Source organism: Conger conger, chromosome 3 (genome assembly GCF_963514075.1).
Source record: "Conger conger chromosome 3, fConCon1.1, whole genome shotgun sequence".
Taxonomy (NCBI): Eukaryota; Metazoa; Chordata; class Actinopteri; order Anguilliformes; family Congridae; genus Conger; species Conger conger.
In genome coordinates this window covers 41,866,128-41,885,399 of record NC_083762.1, presented here as the reverse complement: position 1 = coordinate 41,885,399, position 19,272 = coordinate 41,866,128, and the positions used below count along the sequence as shown (strand labels likewise).

General features: G+C 37.8%; 1 protein-coding gene across 1 annotated transcript in view; it reads left to right on the top strand.

Annotated features, from left to right (window-relative positions):
- ccdc141 (coiled-coil domain containing 141) overlaps positions 1 to 17,397 on the top strand; it is a 54,830-nt gene extending 37,433 nt beyond the window's left edge. Inside the window, exons 18-25 of the mRNA XM_061235789.1 lie at positions 4,166 to 4,306; positions 4,427 to 4,621; positions 5,833 to 6,016; positions 6,119 to 6,231; positions 10,643 to 10,759; positions 12,405 to 12,857; positions 13,008 to 13,849; positions 14,512 to 17,397. Coding sequence (XP_061091773.1) covers positions 4,166 to 4,306; positions 4,427 to 4,621; positions 5,833 to 6,016; positions 6,119 to 6,231; positions 10,643 to 10,759; positions 12,405 to 12,857; positions 13,008 to 13,849; positions 14,512 to 14,788 — 2,322 coding nt within the window. The 3' untranslated portion in view covers positions 14,789 to 17,397. The remainder of the gene's footprint in view (positions 1 to 4,165; positions 4,307 to 4,426; positions 4,622 to 5,832; positions 6,017 to 6,118; positions 6,232 to 10,642; positions 10,760 to 12,404; positions 12,858 to 13,007; positions 13,850 to 14,511) is intronic.
- The last annotated feature ends 1,875 nt before the right edge of the window (positions 17,398 to 19,272 follow it).

The following is a 19,272-nucleotide window of genomic DNA, read 5'->3' as shown; positions in this document are numbered from 1 at the left end:
ACAGTGTTCTCGGAGAGGGGCAGCCTGTTGTCTATCATTACACCACGGTTCCTTGCACAGGGTGATGGCGTCAGTGAGGTATCCCCTAGGGAAATGGAGAGATCCAGATGGGGAGAGGTAAGGGCAGGAATGAAGATCAGTTCAGTCTTACCTGGGTTGAGCTTTAGGTTTAGATTGGTTGTCAAACCAGCTCTGGATGTCACTCAGGCAAGCAGAGATGTGGGCTGAAACCTGTGTGTCAGCTGGTGGGAATGAGAAGAAGAGGTGAGTATCATCAGCGTAGCAGTGGTAGGATAGACCTGTGGCAAGGGGCTGAGGGGTCTGTACCAGCCTAGGCAACCTGGAAGGAGTGAACAGAGAGGCAGGACTTGATCCAGTTCATAGCTGTACTGCAGATCCCCCTTGCTGACAGGGAGGACACTAGGATGGAGTGATCCACAGTGTCAAAGGCAGCAAAGAGGTCTAGAGGAATCAGGACAGAGGAGAGGGAAGCTGCTCGTGCGGTATGGAGTGATTCACTGATGAAGAGGAGTATGGTCTCCGCCGAGTGTCCAGGTCTGAACTAGACTGCTGGGGGTCTAGCTGGTTGTTCTAAGAAAAGAAAGAAGAGTTCATAAATGAATGGATTTAGGCAGTTGATTTAAATTTTAGGTAAAAAAATGTTTAAATGTGGAAGCCAATCTGCACCATCAGTTTTGCAATCTGCATTCGGTTTGCCTAAACTGAGGGTACAGATCAACCCCTTAAGTATCGCCCCTTTACTTGACATAAGCTTGGAAATAACATACCCAAATTAAATTCATACTATTCTTGAACCATTTTGACTACAGGCATAATCCTGGTCTCTACCGAAAGGTAGCCCTTTGTTTTCCAAGAGTTCAACTACATTCAATATTACTAAAACATAGTTACAGAAGCTCAAACAGTGAAAGTGGAAGTTTTTTTTATCTCACTAAAATGTTTCTGTTTTCTGAGTGGATACAGATTGTTGTCGTTGTGCATGGTGCACTTAGAAACACAAAGGAGCCACAACACTGGACAAATCTCCTTTCAAATCGCCCTTGATTGCAGAGCAGAGACAGGAACACTCTTTGGTGGAAAACCAAACAAGGCAACCAATGGACAGGGTAGAAGATTTTACCTTTGCCAGGTGAAATGTTATGTGATTCAAAGAGTTTTCAAGGAGATATTCATCTGTTCTGGACAATACCAGGACAGATTAATTAGTGGACCGGGGTCTGTGACATCTATCCCATATGGGGTCAACATCTGGCTTTATCTTTGCTAATTTTCTTTTGGACCAATATACTGTATACTGTGACGAACTTCAACTGAATCAGACCATGATGAGCACAAATATAGGAGGTGTGGATCCTAGAAAGGGCCTGTTCCCATTGAGTGGACAAGAAAGTCAATGTTTTAAAATAAATATGTAATCATGTACAAAATGAATGAAAATTTAAGTGGCAATGTGGTCTGAGATTGTATTTGGAGCTTGGAGCAGTATACAGTAAGATGGAGATGAAGGAAACAAATGATTTTATTAATCCCTACAATAATACAATAATCCCAATAATTTCAACACATGAGCAATTCCAGTAATTTCCTATTGGTTCTGGATTTTCAGGTGATGGCTAGATGAAGCCAATAAGATGGTTCTGAAAGGTTGTTGTCCCACAAAGGTAAAAGGTGTGTGAGAGATGGTGAACAGAGGTCAGAAAGAGAGGATATGGTATGTCTGGTTGAGAAATTAAATCATTTTGTGTTGCAATTCATGACCGATTCATTAAGAAAATAATGCACCTTTCTCTTTTCCCCCCTTCCTTCCATTTTATGTCGACACTTTTTGAAGAAAATAAAGTTAGAATTGATGATATATTGATTTAAAACTTTTAAAGTTTTTCATACTGAGTATACCTTTACACCAACTTCAAATTTAAGATCTAATACTGAACATAAATTTGAACCAGTTGTTACTTCAGTTTCAATTGTTTGACTATGTGGAGATGCTGTTAACTTTCCCTTTCACACATACATTTTTGGTAATTTTAGTGTAGAAACTGTACTATTTGGAATCAGTTACCATAGCAATTAGCAAGCAATCCTTTCTGTGACAGATCAGTTTCTCTTTGTATCGTATCACTTTTTATTGTACATTTCAAAGAGCAAAACAATTCTGCGAATTGTTACTTTACTTGTGGTTACTCTGTGTGAGCAATACATACTCTGCCCAGCAGAGGGAACTAAGATCAAAGTTTCCCTTTAAGTCTGTGATTATCAGGGCACAAATATGAAACACCAGAAAATTACTTATAATACATATACTCATTTTTAGAAAAGCTCATGATATTTGTCTAAGAAGCTCACAATGTATGTGATAGAATACTGCCACGTCATGCCAAACAAGTTAATCACATTTCATGTACCATGCCAATTATGATAAAACAATCACCCTCACTACAAGAATGACACATTGCCATGTCTTTATATTTAAATCATCTTTGCTTTCACCCATAATTTAACAACTATGCAAAATAATAGCTTTTATATGTGTTCACTCACCATAAAATATTGTGCAATGCAGTTCATACTCTAGTTTTGTTGTGTTTTGGTATAAGAATCTTCCAACAGCAGCCACAGTCCTCTACGTCCCTCCTGGCATGCTAATATTCCCAACTCCCCTCATGAGTATGCATGAGTAAACATGTTGACATTTAAGCTAAGGCAGTTGCTGCTGCTCATCAGGTCATTTGTGGTTTGAAAGAGCGCCCAACCTCCACATGCTGTGACTTTCAAATCTGTGCACTCTGTTTAACTGATCATGTTGGAAAAGAGGATGCAGAATGCGCATAACTAATTCAATATTTCTGTTCATAGGGAGTGTGTCAATGTAGCAAAGCATTGTTCAAAACGGGTCTGGTCTTTTTCACTTCCTAAATGCACTGTTGCTTACTAATGTGATTGCATCTACATAGGCCCTTAGATCTTTGTCCATACATAGGTTTGCCCATTTGTCTATTTACCTTTGTAAATAAATATAAAACCCTCATTTTCACAGATGCAAAGGCCTCGCTTTGGCTTATTTTTAATTTAAAAATATATATATTATATGCAGCCTACAGTATACAGTATCTCCACAATTTTATCAGCGATATATTTATATTATCAATATACACTATATAATCTATTATATAACAAATCCCAGAAAGTCACAAGTTACAATTTGCATATGGCACAAAACAACAAAGGTTAAGCTATTTTTAAGTTACTTGTTTGAAAAAAAAATTCCCCTGAGGGTCCATGTGATAAAGACATACTGTACATTGCATAACATATTTCATGCTAGTCATACTTTCTAGATTGTTTTCAGCTAAAGCTCTGCCAGGACCAAACGTATCCCATCACTGTCCACTTATATCATGGTGACAAATCTTAACAGTTTGGTCTGTGATTCCCCTTCCTCCCAGAGTGAATCACAGGTCAGAAGGTGCTAGCAACAGCTGTTCAAGTAATTGCTCAGCCAGCAGAACATTAGTGCTTGGCAAGGTGGCAAAAGCCTGTGGGAAAGCGCATTTACATTTTCCACATGAAAGTCATACAGAGTTTCCAGCCTTTCGATTCCCTTCTGCTCTGCTATTTACCTCTCCCTCTCTGGGGTTTAAAAGAGAGACTCCCCTGGTTGCCTACCCCAGAAAATGGCCTGTACGCTAGTCATGAGCCTCCTAAAAGGGTATCTGGAATCCAGGCTGCAGCTGTCCCTCAATGACATATGAGCCATTTGCTCAGAGACCCTACACCATCGCAAAACCGGCCTGCTGGACAGAAATGGCTCGGCTGTGTAAATCACATCTCCAGCCACAGTGCCAGTCATTAATCCCACCAAAATAACACCCACCAAAAGTGTCGGTGACTGCTTTGGTGAAGGAGAAACATTGTATTTTGCTTCTAATAAGTGCATTACCATACATCTTACATTACATGAGCGCTCCATATTACAAATAAAGGAAATCTTGTATTTTTTATTTACACTTCATTTTCAAGTGAAAAAATATTTTTTTGAATTGATTATGATATTATTCATGAAATGTAATATTATGTATATTATGATTCACATTGCAAGTGTTGATGGCAAACCTGACATTTATTTTATTTTTTTTCAATTTAGCTCAGAGAGTCATTTAAGGATCTTAAGAAGAAATTCAATAACTTGAAATTCAATTACATGAAGAAAAATGACAAGTCGAGGAATGTGAAGGCAGTGAAAAACCAAATCCAGCAGATTGAGATTTTTGTTGAGAAACTCCAGGTAAGACTAAAACAAGTGGATATCCATTTATCAAATGTTTCTTTAAATGCAGCACATCAAAGTTCAGCCAAGCTCTGGTTCTAAGATCTATCTTATTTTATTTATGGGATTCGAATCCAGGTATTGAAAAAGAAGATGCAGACTTTCACAGTGAAGATCTCTGCGAGTACAGAGCATCTAAAAGGCAGCAGCCCCAGAGAAATTGAGGATGCTGTAAATGAGCTGCGGAGACAGCTGGGAGACTTTGACAAAGTGGTGGAAGAGTACAAGCACAACCTGGACATGACAGTGAAACTACAACAAGCTATGGAGGAGGTAGGCTTGAGTACACACAACTCCTCTTTATTACACTTTGCTGTCCTATTCAAGCAGTGGAATGGCCAAGAATGGCCTGAATCATATATTTTTATTAACTGAATGATATCTTTGGAGTGAGCCAAATAATCTGTACTATATTTTCAAAGCTGATCTTGTACACAAAATCTACCATATTATTATTATTATTATTATTATTATTATTATTATTATTATTATTACGCTATGGTGAAAGATGCATTATTTTTCTGTGGCCCCTCTATCCATTGAGTTAACTGTAATCAACTGCTCTAATTGATTAATTGAAATCAGCAGACCCTCTAGCTCTCTGGGACCATGGGGTTGCAGACCACTGACCTATATAAAGCCTGGTGAAATCACACCTTGTACACACACAGATTTTTTTCTCACGGCAGTGCATGCTCCCACCAGCACAGTTCCACTCACAGCAGAAATGAGCTCACCTTTTTAAAATGAGGTTGAATCATATTTTTGATGAACATGTCATTGTAAGAAGAGCGTTGAGAAGGGAACTTGTTTTTGGAGACTGGTGAAATCACCCACTATCTTTATGAGCACTGCTGATTTATTAGTAGTGAGATCACTGCTTGTATGTATGCTACATGATTTTTGTCTCAAATGTATTCCAGTAGCACTTGCCACACCAGGACACCAACTGCACATAGCATTACAGTAGGATGGCAGTCAGATATATGATATGCTCTAGAGTTGGATTTTGAGTGAACATATCACTGGAGCATAACTGGAGCTCCAACTACATTATAGGAATGTTACCACGAATCATTATTTCTATCCATTATATTCCCAAATATAAGTAATCTTCTATATATTACTCCTTTTCCACTGATGTAGATAATGCAGTGCAGCATAGGCCTTCGCTTCATTAAACATGGGAGAAATTTAAGCTGGCTGCAAATGGCATTCTGATGTGCTTTGCTGCAGGATTTGTTTGCCCTCTCAGTCATGTTAATGAAGTAAACAAGCATGCTTTTCAAGAGGCCATAATTAATTAGCATGCTTTACAAGAGGCCATACTTAATTATCTCCTCTATATATGTCAGTCTCAAATGTAGCAGTATGGTAATTCTTATTATGGGGGACCTCCAAAAGAGCCACTCTGAGCAAATAAGTATATCTGTGAAAAATACATTTAGAATGTGATATAATCTTGCACCTCTTTCTCATTTCAGTATCAGTTTTGGTGTGATGATGCAAGTGCCACCATTGTGCGTGTAGGGAAGTTCTCCTCAGAGTGTAAGACCAGGGAAGCAGTTAGTACCCTCTACAAGCAGTTTGAGAAGTTTGTCTGGCCCACTGTACCCCAGCAAGAGGAGAGAATCAACCAGATCACTGAGCTGGCTGTTCGTCTTCATGGTGAGAATGAATCCACACTTTAACCAAAGTCATTTGGTCCAAATTCAACAAATGTATGTGTACTTACATGCATTCTATTATTATTGTCCTGAAAAAATCTAGGCCCAGAAGAAGGAAAGAAGTTTGTGGAGAAAACAGTCAACAAACATAATGAGATTGTTGAATCCATTAAGGAACTGTGCAATGGTTTAATGGATCTGGAAGCGAAACTCGAGGTGGGTTTTTATTTGTACTAGTATTGTGTGGCCCTGCAATCTACTCTGTACAGACAACACACTTCCGTTCAAAAGTGGTATCACCATGTTTTTTTCTGATGAAATATTTGATGTTGTGTATTTGTATCAAATTTGTATCAATTTTATAAATCAATTTTGGTCAGTCATTTAAATGTATTTTTAAACTTATTTTTCTACACCTAAATTTCCCACTATAAAAGTTCAGCCAAACTGTCTGGCCATGGTAATGACTGTCAATTAGCTATGATTGACAGACTGTGCCCCCACTTTCCACACATTGTTGTCTGTTACCATAGCTACCTCCATGATACGCGCTCATCTTAGGAGACTGCTCAAGCTAGTGAACTTAGTATAGCAACTATTATCGATAGTTAAGGCAAGGACGCTGACTTTAAATAATCAAATAATGATCAAATAATTTTAGCAAGCTAACTAGCTAAGTTAAGATAAAAGCACAACTATAATGTCCTTATGAAAGCAAACTAGCTCCCTAACATGATTGATAATGTCACCTTATTAAAGCAAACTAGCTAGCTGACATTAGCTACCTAGCAAAAAGAATATAACCAGAAATAGTGTAATAGTCCTTAAAATGCAGTCTAATTTAAGTGAACCTAATATTAGTCAAATATTTGCATTGTCTTGCCTGTAGGTCAGCGGCACAAACTGTGTGGATAGGGGAGTAGTTATCCTCGTGTGACGCACTGCAAGGAGAACATTGTCAACCGGTTGAAAATAGGATGATAAAATGGGACATTGAAACGGTTACTTCTCCAAAACTAAAGAACGGACAAACTTTTGTGCAAATTGTATATAAAAACCTAGAAAGTATGACCAATCACCATGTTACTCCTTTAAATATTCAGCCAACAAATGTGTTCCATACTGTATCAGCATAAGTTACAGCTGAATCTAGTCCCACCCCCTATTCCCACTGAGAGATATCCAGACTCTGATGATGTTGATAGGTCACAGACATCAGGAAGTCATGGCATGCAAAGCATATGCAACCAAATAAAAAGCATGACTCTTAGTTGACATGTTAATTTTTCTCAAACATTGAAATGGGGGACTACATATAAAAACTGCTCTAATTACTACTACTAAATGTATAAATATATCCTTTCATAAAAGCTGAGATTGCGTTTTGACCACGTGTGAATGGTTTGATACAAACAGATAAAATAAAATATTAAATCCAAGAAAGACAAGGTGATTCCAAACTTTTGAATGGTAGAGTAGGTGTAACCAAATCATGTATATTGCCTTATTAACTCCTTAACCCTTATAAGGTCTTCGGGTCTGTGGGACCCGTTTTCAGTTTTTAGCTTCAGAAAAATGATACAAATAATTATTTTTTCAAACTAAGATTCATTGGCCTTGGCTCATTTTCTTTGAGGAACATGAATAAAAAAATTTTTTCAATGACCCCCCCCTGTATACCCCCCCAATAAATTTATATTACATACAGGGTCTTCGGGTCCCGGGGCTAGTGAAAGTGTGGAAATCATAGGTCCTGTGCATTTTCCCTTCCTCCTCTCTGGGCCTGTGTGTGTGTGTGTGTGTGTGTGTGTGTGAAAGAGAGAGAGAGAGAGAGAGAGAGAAGGAGAAGGAGAGGACGAGAGTAAAGCAAGTGAATGGGCCCTTGGTGTGAGCACCCACAGTGTGCACCCACTGTTCCCGCACAAGGTCGCAACATTGTTGCAAAATTGGAGCACCCAACACTATCTGCACCCATATTCCCACACATTTCACCCTCTAGCTTGCGGGAACCAATCTTGGGGACCAGTCACTATAAATACCTCTGTCAGTGTGGTTCCATACCATAACTGATCAAGATGGCAAAGCGATTCTCTGTTCAGACTGCCTTACAGTTGATATTGGAAGAAACAGAGGATTTTGATGGTGATGCAGGGGAAGAAGTTTCAGAATGTGAAAAATTCAGAGTCTGACACTGAGTCTGAAGAGGAGGATGAGCATCAACCAGCTCTGAAGCGTAAAACAGCCTGAAGACCAGCCCTTCAGCAACCAGGACTATGTGATCAGCCAGGAACAGCCTGTGAGCAGCCAGCCCCAGGACCATCCAGCGAGCAGCCAGGACCAGCCCGCAAGCAGCCAGCCCCAGGACCAGCCCGTGAGCAGCCAGCCATAAGACCAGCCCATGAACAGCCAGCCATAAGACCAGCCTGTCAGAAAGCTCCGAAACGCAAGCGCGCCTCAGGACCTGGCTGCCAGCAGCCAGCCTCAGGACCTGGCCGCCAGCAGCCAGCTACAGGACCCGCCGATGAGCTGCAAGCCACAGGACCAGCCCATCAGCCAGCTCCAAAACGCAAGCGAGCCTCAGGACCAGCCCGTCAACAGCTTGCAAATGATAACATATGGATGTCAAAAAATGGCAAAATTGAATGGTCTTCCTGCTCAAGAAATGAACCCCCACGCATGGCTGCCAATGTCATTTGGATGATACCAGGACCTACACGCATGGCAGTCACTCATGTACAAGACATCAACTCTACTTTTGACCTTTTCATGCCATTGTAAGGAGGATTCAGGAGGAAGGTGATGGTGCCACATCCTCATCATCTGCAACATCTGAGGTAAGTGTTTGATGCTGTTGCAGTAAAATAATTATTTTTTCTGTGAAAGAGGAGTGTTAGTAAAGATCTATCTTTTCATTGTTCTAGATTTTGGCCGGCAGCAATACAAAGAAGCGCTGTGAAGTGTGTGGCCCCAAGATGGACAGGAAAACAAAATATACATGCACCCAGTGCAAGAAGTACAATACACATACAGTGAAACTGTGGCCCTCATGTGTGGAATAGGCTGGGATAAAAATGGCTGTATTCAATGGGGCTAATGGGTGTTATGTGTATGTGTTATGTTCAATGGGGCAGACAGGTGTTATGTGTAACCTGGCCTGAGTAGGTTAAATTTCTAATGAAATTCAAAGAAATAATACATTATAGTTTTAGAAAAACTTGCCTCATTTGTTCTTTTGTTGATTATATTCCAGTAAAGCCTGTTTTGTGATTCATTTCTTATTTTGTTACAGTTTGATTAAAAAAATAAACAAAAACGAGTGCCATTTCAGTTCATAAATGTGATTTAACAAAGGTAAAGGGAACAAATTTAACATATGTGTTTATATTACTTGCAATTGGGATGAAGTAAACATTTTCTGAGTATTTTAACAAAAAAAGGTTTGATTGTGTTGAATTAAAAGCCCCAAAATGCTATGGGTCCACTAGACCCGGCAGGACCCCCTGTGTAACAAAAAAACGAAGATCCTATAAGGGTTAAGTGTCACCCCTCTTCTTAACACAGGCTTGAAAATTACATACCAAAAATAAAATGGTTACTATTCTTGAACCCTTTTGACTACAGGCATAATCCTGGTGTTTTCTGAAAGGGAACCCTTTCAGTCATAATTACTTCAAGTATTACGAAAACAAAGTTACAGATTATTGTGGCAGTGCCTGGCACACCATACTTTTTCTAAGCTATGTAAAGGCAGTTTTCTAAAAACGACATTTGGAGACTCCAAATGGACACATGGAAAGTAAATGATATTATGTAGACATGTAAAATATAGCATTTTGTTTACTAAAGTATACAACAGTTTTTATTCTGAAAAAAAGTGTTTGCACTTCCACCCACCTGTCACCCTTCCCACTACCTCTCCCTCTCAGACAGCAACAGGTGAAGAAGATTGTAAAAAAGCAAGTACAATAATCACACATTCCACAATTTCACATGCTACTTATTATTATAAAGCAGGTTTGCTCCTTTTCATAAGCATACTGTATAATAATAAAATATTTTGAGAATGTATTTAGATACTCACTGATATAAAATGGGGTCACTTAAATTAAAATGCCCTCTATATTGGAGCCAACAGTGTTTTCATGGTCTTCCTTAGAATATTAACTTGAGAATACCCAAGAGGCTAGAGAAACGAGAGATTCCTTAGAAGTCCTCCAACAGAAGTCCTCTATTTAAACGTAGGCATCGCAAAAAAAAAAGAAAAATGTCAATATCAACTGTTTTTGCCGAACTGTCTCAGCATACATATTCAAAATGCTACGGTTTCTTTACGCAGGCAAAAATAATAATAATTCCGTGTATTTTTGGAAACAAAAAATCTTCTCAGTTGTTACTTCAATATCATACCACTAATGCTGGACCATTAACACATGTAATATTTTTTATATAAAATTGTAATATCAATAATTTAAATGGCTGCATATTTCAGAATTTGTGTACACAAATGATGCCCCAGCTGTGTTCACTTGATTGTCCAGCCCATTATCATTACAATATCTGTATGTGTGTGATATAAAAATATATATACATATATATATATATATCTTTTTGCAATGCCATTTGACAGTCGGAGGCTTTAAAAGAGCAGTCTGACGGAAAGGGACCTAATGGGGAAATCACAAGTGAAGAATCAAGATATACAACTGAAGGGACCAAAATCTCCAAGGAATCCACAGAGATGGAGGTAATTTGCCCTGTAATTCCTTCATGTCTTTGAATGTACAACAAAATATGTGACCAGATCCATGCTTCAGATACATGTTTCAGTTTTCAGTTATCATCCCATGTTAAAGTACAGAATGAGAGTTACAAAATGAGATATCAGTTGGTGAGATTGAGTAAATATTTAGAATATTTAGAATTTTTTAACAAGCATTTTTGCAAAACACAGTTTTGAGAAGATTTTGTTGTGAATTCTGCCTTTTCTCATCAAAAAATATTAAACACACAAGAAAATACACACACAAACCAGAAACTCTTGTATGAAATTGTTATATTTGTGTAGTCCCAAACTCAGTGCTTGCGATGAATTTTAATTGGTTTGATTAGGATAATATTTTAAACTATGAAAATATGAAAGAATACATATCTCAGGTTTAACCTCTAATTTAGCTTTAAATCCTGAACCCTTTTCTTACACTTCCCCCATTATCATCCCCCACAACTTCATAACACTGATGACTGTTCTCCCTATTGAGATATAACAAAAATACTTCAGAGTGCCCACAATTTTTGTATAGCCACCATCAACAGGTAATCCCACAATACCTTGCATATGAACGCTTGGTGAAAAGTGACTCAGTGACAGCAGTAAAATCTGTGAAATTGTTATCTGAATTGGGCAAACTATTTATGTCATTAATGATGGCAACAATAATGCAGTAACTGAGAAATAAACAAGTTAACCAACATGTGGAAATCAAATGTGTCATCATTCCAAAGTGGATGCTAGTCACTAAAGGCAGCATAGGTGTACTGAGTGAGTGTATAATTGGGATCACCCTCCTTGAACAAGGCAACTTATAAACTCTCATTCGAACTGTATGAATGAGATGGCGTAGCGTAACTAAATAATGTACGTGAGACGGAATGTCCGCTTTTTAGACAGTGGCTAAAGATTCCAAATTGCTCTGAGAACTATCCAAATGTATTGTTAGCTGCATTTATAGTAATCATTATAGTCTGCATATGCAACCTGTTTGCTTGAAACAAATTGATTGCCTATATCGTTAGTTATCGTACAATGTATCGTTCTAGGTGTGAAGGTGTCTCACCTTAAAACTGTTTCAGGAAGGACAGAGACCAATAAAGTGTGATATCTATCTTTCAAACCATATAAATGATGAACACGCAAAAGTTAGTTTGGGACTCCAAAATGTATGGTGAGTCTATTTTCTAATGTCTTGGAGGACCAAGTAGCCCCAATATTTAACAAAATTTGACATATTTTCACCGATTTTGGTATTAAAGGTACAATAGGTAATATTTTTTTGTTAAACCATTGTAAATCCCTTCCTATCATTGAAAAAGGCTCACTGACATATTGACTCACCCTCTGCCTGTGTTTTCAAAATATACAGTTGACGGGCCGACACTGTACCAAAACTGTGTATTGCTTTACAATAATTCAAGCTCATTATTGGGAAAGTGGGGTTGACAGAGAAGGGGAGAGATAAACAGTGTTGTCGGGGGTTTTTTACCCCTCCTGTGAAATTGAGAGTGTGAGACATGTATCTGAAGCTTGTGATGGGTCACATATGTAAATATAGACATTTATGGGAAAAATGTAAATAACAGTCTCTGAGCTTTATTTCTGATGCTTTGGACAGTATGAACCGAAAGAGTCTGGACACACTCCTGAAAATACTGGAAAAGAAGTGCCTGTGAAGAAATCCATTAAGAACCTTCACTTACACAAAGACCAGAATTCACCAGAAAATCTGTACCCGGAAAAGTCGGAGTCAAGTTCTCACGCACTGGAGGAATATTCAGAGATTAGCACAGTCAAAACCATCACCAGCAGATCAACAGTGGAGACCACTGAACAGTTGCACACATACTCCCATACACAGACCTTCAACATCTCCTGCTCACCGGTGGACAAGAACCCAAAGATTAATGTCCTCCACCAGAAAGAAAGTGAACCACAAGCCACACCTCCCCCAGCTCCAAGTTTCTCTGACATACAGAGAGAGTTCCAGAAGAAGGGATCTGCTCAGAAGACCACTCATGAGAAGGTCAAATCTTTCAGTGGGTTACAGGTCCCATCTACAGATACACAGGTCTGTCTTCTCTCCTTTACTGCATTTGACATGGACAATTCCTACTCACAAAATGTGTTGTTTTCAGTATTTACTTTTTTAGTAAATAGGACTGAAGAGGTTGACCTGTTTGTATTTCTTTTTGATTCATATTATGGTTTTCTTTTATAGGGTGCAGTGCAATACTCAACAGGAGAGAGTTTATCACAGGAGGTGTCAGATGTGCTCCAATCTCCAGGGGATGGTGGTGGCCTGCCAGAGGGAGAGCTCTATACCGAGGACTCACTATCTAATGATGAATATGAGTGCACCTCTCCTGACGACATCTCCTTGCCCCCCCTGTCTGAAACACCTGAATTCATCCAGTCAGAGAATGACTTAGATGATGGATACTGCCTGAGTTCACACAGCCTGCATGTCAACCAGTACAGCCAACAGTCCCACTGCCACCTTAACGACACCACAACCTTCGACACCACCCAACAAAGGCGCGACTGGGTCTCTACCCAGACTGAGGACTTCCCCTCCCCCACTGAGGTCCTGGGCACCAAGTTCAGGGCAGAGTCTTCTTCCTTTCTGCGCAGCCCCCTGACCGTTCCCACCCCCACCCTCGTTTCCAACACGCTCTCCACTATCCTGAAAAGCAAGCCAGTTCCAAGCCTGCCACCCGGCACCCTCAGCAAGTGCCACCAGACCATATATGCTGTGCATGAAAGCTTCACAGAGACACAGGAATGTGTGCATGATCCCAGCCAGGGCAGAGGGACCAGTGCCCAAGCTGATAACATGCATGTCACCCCCTCCCCATTAACCGCAGAGCAGGACCCGGACATCTGCAAGCCCACAGTCGTCCGAGAGGAGATCAGGCTGATGTCCGGGAGCCGAGCCTCGGGAAGCCTAGTAGGCCAGGGCCCTAAATTCTCCAAACTGTTGTCTAATGCCACAGTAATGGAAGGTTCCCCCGTGACCTTGGAGGTAGAAGTCACTGGATTTCCAGAACCTACTCTCACATGGTGGGTAGCCTACAACAAACTAGAGTAACATACTAGGAGTTGGCTAATTTCTTTGTTTTATTAAAACCAAATCTTAGATTTACAGGGAATACCATGCAGATTAATCCTTTATACTTATTAAGGATTTGTTTTGCTTTGATAAAAGTCAAAATACAATGCATACTCAAATCTATTATATTCATCAGGCCTTAGTAAAACTGAAATGATTTCCTGTTAGTTCTCAGGAAAAGTTAATGTTCTACAAATACACAAAATAGTGGACAAAAGCTATTTGTAATTCCAGTAAAACAATTTGGAATGGGGAAGATAATTCGACACATATGCATTTCACAACTGGGTAACGTTACATTTTAAAATGCATGCCATTTTCTTGAAATAACTTTCTTTCAAACCCACAATTATGACAAATGTGACAAATATTCAAATGTATTTCAACTTACGAAATCATTTAGTTGATCCTTTTTTCCATTCTACTAACACTTTTCATGTTGTCTTTTAATAATCAGTGTTTATTTGGTTCATGCATTTTACAATCAGTACCAAACAGCCTGACCTGTTTTACTTGTCTTTTACATGTACTGAAGATTTCATTCGATTCTGAGATCATTTTGTCATTTTGCCCGTTGTGATTGTGTGACGTGAAAATTCACTTTTTGCTTCAGGTACAGGAATGGACAGAAAGTGACCAATGATGAGCACATAGAACTGTCCCATAAAGAAGGCAAACACACGTTGTTCATTCAGATGGTCTCTGATAGCAACGCAGGCCTCTATGTTGTTCAGGCCATAAACTCTAGCGGTACTCTTACCTCTAGCGCTGTGCTACAGGTCAAAGGTAACTCCTGCCCTAGTGTTGCCCCCACTTTCAAGCTGGACTGGCTCACTTGCTTTGGCACACTCTGTGTTCTTCTGTGGCTGCTGTACTTACTCGTGTTGTAGTGCAACAGCATACTGTATAGGTCTCTATTCACTTCCCTTCACTGTCCCTTCATCAGGACTTGTATTTGCACACCGCACCTGAAACAATTACAAAGTCTACTGTATCTATGTTTGTGATGTTTCACTGCTAAACCAGATCACTGCCTCTTTTACCAATATTATCACTGTATTGTGTTTATTCTTAGCAATTAACATTCTCCCTTCTACATGGTTATTAATATTGAACAGAGGTGTGTTATTTTTCAATCAGCATTTTACTTTTCTCTATATTATGGCATAAGGTTGAATTATGTTCAAGCATTGATCCCGACTGTAGTAATTTAAAGATATCTGGCTGTCATACCATGTAACAATATGGACACTGCACATATTTTGTCTGTACAGTATTTATTTAATATGGCTTTTCTGCAGGAATTCATATTTGAAGTCAACTATGACAATATTATGACAATGCCAAATATGACAATGAAAATGTTATTTTACTTATCTCAGGTCAAACATTATGTACAGTTTGCTAGTATATGGAATTTTCATCAGATGAAATTTGGTAGTTTTATTTTTATTTTTCTTCATAAAAGCTGATTGGCAATCAAGTATATGAACAGTATGTGGCTGTCTGAAATACCTTCATCTTCATTCTTAATTTGTTGGTTACAATTTAGTTGACTGATGATGCTAATCATTTTAGGTTATGGTGTATTGTGTGAAATAAATAACTTCATAAACATTGTGTAGGGATAAACAGCAGTTATATACTGTATATAGGCTTCCTTGCACATTGTCTTTCCAGTTTTTTTTCCAGACTTTTGTTTAGTTAACATACTGTTTGTATTTTATCTGTGCCACTCTTCTGCTGCAACCCCTTGCCAAGTAGCTTTTAGTAATTGGTCATTTCCCCTAGAAATATGTATGTTGACCTATTCATTAAACCAGCTTAACAGATAACAGTGAATTAAGATACCAGTTAGAGCAATATAGTGAACCACTGTGTTTATAGACATGATAAATAGGGTGGGTTCTCTATTTGAAATAATTAATTTGATACTTTAAGAAATGTTAGAGAGCCTTAGGGGGCCATCTAAGAATTATGCTGGTTTACACAGTAAAAAAGCTTAATTGTGTATTTTGAAGGCATAAAAAAGTATGTAGCTTCATGTTACTTTTTTGCATTGAAATTGCATGTGTTTTCCCCATATAGTTATTCTTGGATAGGTGTGTTATATTGAGGGAATGGGTGGCAGTGTAATAACTATAGGAGGTAGAGTGTTGTTTTGATCAAGTCACTGCCACAACAGTCACTTCATAATGTAATCAACTATCCAGTCAACTGAACAGGGTATGGAATTGGAAGTATAACATTGATTCAAAATTACTGCGAAACGTAACCAAGGAACAACAAATGAAAAACTTGAAATTAGATCAAAATTAGACATGGAGAAAGTAGCCTGCAAGGAAAGTACTGCTCATTTCAATATCAATATTTATTTTAACTAATACTCTTAATTCTCTAATTATTTTTGAGCACTCCACATATGGAAAATGTTTAAAATATATACATTCTGAGCATATTTATCATTCTTAACTCTGCCATTTGAAATCAGAACATCTAAGTCAACACTCCACAATAAAAATTAAAAGAGAGAACAGCAACAGAATTGCTTGGGTTTCGTTTTTTTTTTCAACAGATGGCTATCCATTATATAGTTGTGAAGACAAGGTTTTAAGTGTTGGGAAAATAAACTTTACCCATGTTTACTGATGTATTGGCATTACTGAATAATTTCTAAATAATGTAATAATTGTAATGTGGTGTTTTGCACTTAAACCTATAAGGCATATTTGGCTGTTTAATTTGCATGGCATACTGACCAGTATTTTGTATTTGTCCAGCTGTACATGCATACACAAAGACTACACAGCAAAATGACCCAATGGCATGTTGCAGACAAATAATATTTTTCTCCTTTTTCAAGGCTCTGTCAGAGTTTTATGTTTTTTAAGATATCCTTATTTTAAATAGTGCCTCCCATTGGAACACATGGTACTGCATCAACAGTAGGTTTCTGTGCATATTCCTGTGTGGAATGAACCACATGGTTAAAAAAGCTATGCTATGCTGAATAGCCCTCTATAAAGAAAAGTTAACAGAGATATAAGAAAAAAAAAAAAAAAAATAATAATAATAATAGCCTACAGGAACAGTATGACTTACAACCATAATTGTGCCATATTGTTCTGTCTGCAAAATGCTCACACGATAGCCCAGCAAATTGGTAACACAATTCTGTACCTCTTGATGGGCTACCTAGCAAGAGAAAGTACCGTAATGTACAATACTGAAAGTGAACATGTATGCATAGAATCATCTTTAGATATTAACACTTTCATTGCTTGTCCACTAACTGCAGGTTGTGACACCGTTTCTACCAGCCTACAGTGAAAGCACATCTCTGCAGCCAGACCTTATTGTCATGGATGTTCAGTGCATAAGTAGAAATATGGAGCTGTGTTCTGCTGATGTTTTGATATCTACAAATAATAATTCATATTTTTTGATTCAATTAACAAAACAGACCAATGTCAACAGCAATCCCACTGATTATCTTGAATTCATAACCGTTACACTGTTAAAGTAATAAATCGTTCACATGAAATGCTTGCGTGTTTTTTTCCCACTGGAATTTTTTTGATGGTAAATGCAGGTTAGGGTAATATACAAAAATCTATAATCTATTATCTTCAGTTTACTCCTCTATACCACACACTAATAAAATAGATTGATATTACTGGTTTGCAATATTGGTTACTTCTTTGAAAGAATACACATTATTATTATTTTTAAAGAGACTATTGGAACAAATGGCCAAGGGATATACAATGCAACATACCATATTTATTTATTCCTTTTCATCCCTCCACCACCTACCCACAACTTTTACATAAGTATTGATTTATCCAAACAGTTGACATACATTAAATAATATTTGGGAAGTAAAGTCAGTGTCATACATGCAAATTGATCAAAAGTGAACAGAAAATAATAGCACACAAAAAAAAGAAAAACAATAATGATATCATTAACAATAATAGTTATATTCTAACAATATTTACAGTTTTAGTGCAATTCATTAATTCTGACTGAAGGATTTCCTTTTTTTTTCCTACTCCTTTTTATTTATTAATTTTTTCATCCTTAATGTGGCCTAGCACCAACCCTCTGCCTGTCTCATTTTTTTCCACCTTGAACCATACAAACTATATTCATAATTTCCTTGAGATACCAGGTTTTCTACTCTGCTGTAATGTTTTACGATTGCTCCATTTGTAGATCCTGATCCGAGGTAGACTTGAAAATAAATACTTTGCCCAGAAGTATAATAACATTTACAACAGTTTGATTAATATTTTTTAAATCCTCCAGCAGAACAGTCTGTATGTCCAATTCAGCCTTGACATTACACTTTCTGAGCCACATTTGAATTTGTGTACAGAAAAGGCTCACTATAGGACAGTCCCAAAAAATATGTTGCATCGATTCGGTTTCATCTTGGCATAATCTACATACTGGAGAATGTTCTATACCCCATCTATGTAGCATTTCTTTGGTGGCTAAAATTATATACAATAGTTTTAACTGGAAGGCTTGCATGAAGGAATCAAGTTATTTTATATATAGATTCATATATCACATTCCCTGGGAGGGGTTCATCAAAGCTGTTCCCATTTGTCCTGAATTTTATATCTCAAAAAATATCGAATGCCTTTTCAAAGTCATCTATAAATATTAGACCTGGTTTCTTTGCATTATCATAATATGCTATGGTCTCAATTATCTGTCTTATGTTATTGCCAATTAACCAACCTTGAATGAAACCTGTCTGATCAGTATATATAATGTCTGAAATAACATTTTCCATCCTGTAAGAAATGCATTTGGCTAATATTTTAGCATTACACCATTGTAGGCTAAGAGGTCTCCAATTTTTTAAAAAGACAGGGTCCTTATATTGACCACCTGGATCTTGTTTCAATAGTAGAGAGAGGACACCCTCTTGTTGTGTACCTGACAATTTCCCTATTTCATAAGCATAGGTAAAACATGCCAATAATGATTCTTTTATTACATCATAGAAAACTTTATATGCTTCGAAAGGAATTCCATCCAGGCCAGGTGATTTTCCAAGTTTGAATTAATTAATTACTGTAAACAGTTCATCTTCCCTTATTAGGCCTCCACATGAGTTACACTGACATAACCTTTTGAAAAAAATATTTTACAGTGGTATTACTTGGAGGGGATTGGAAGGAATATATTTGCTGAAAGTATTTGGTCTCTTCTTCAAGTACTTTGTCCAGAGAATCTATGACTATTCCCTCCATTGTTTTTGTATATTCTTCTTAGCAGAATTTTGATGTTGAAATTTCAGAAAAAAATGCATACATTTTTCTCCAAGCTCCATCCATTGTGCTTTATTCTTGTAGTC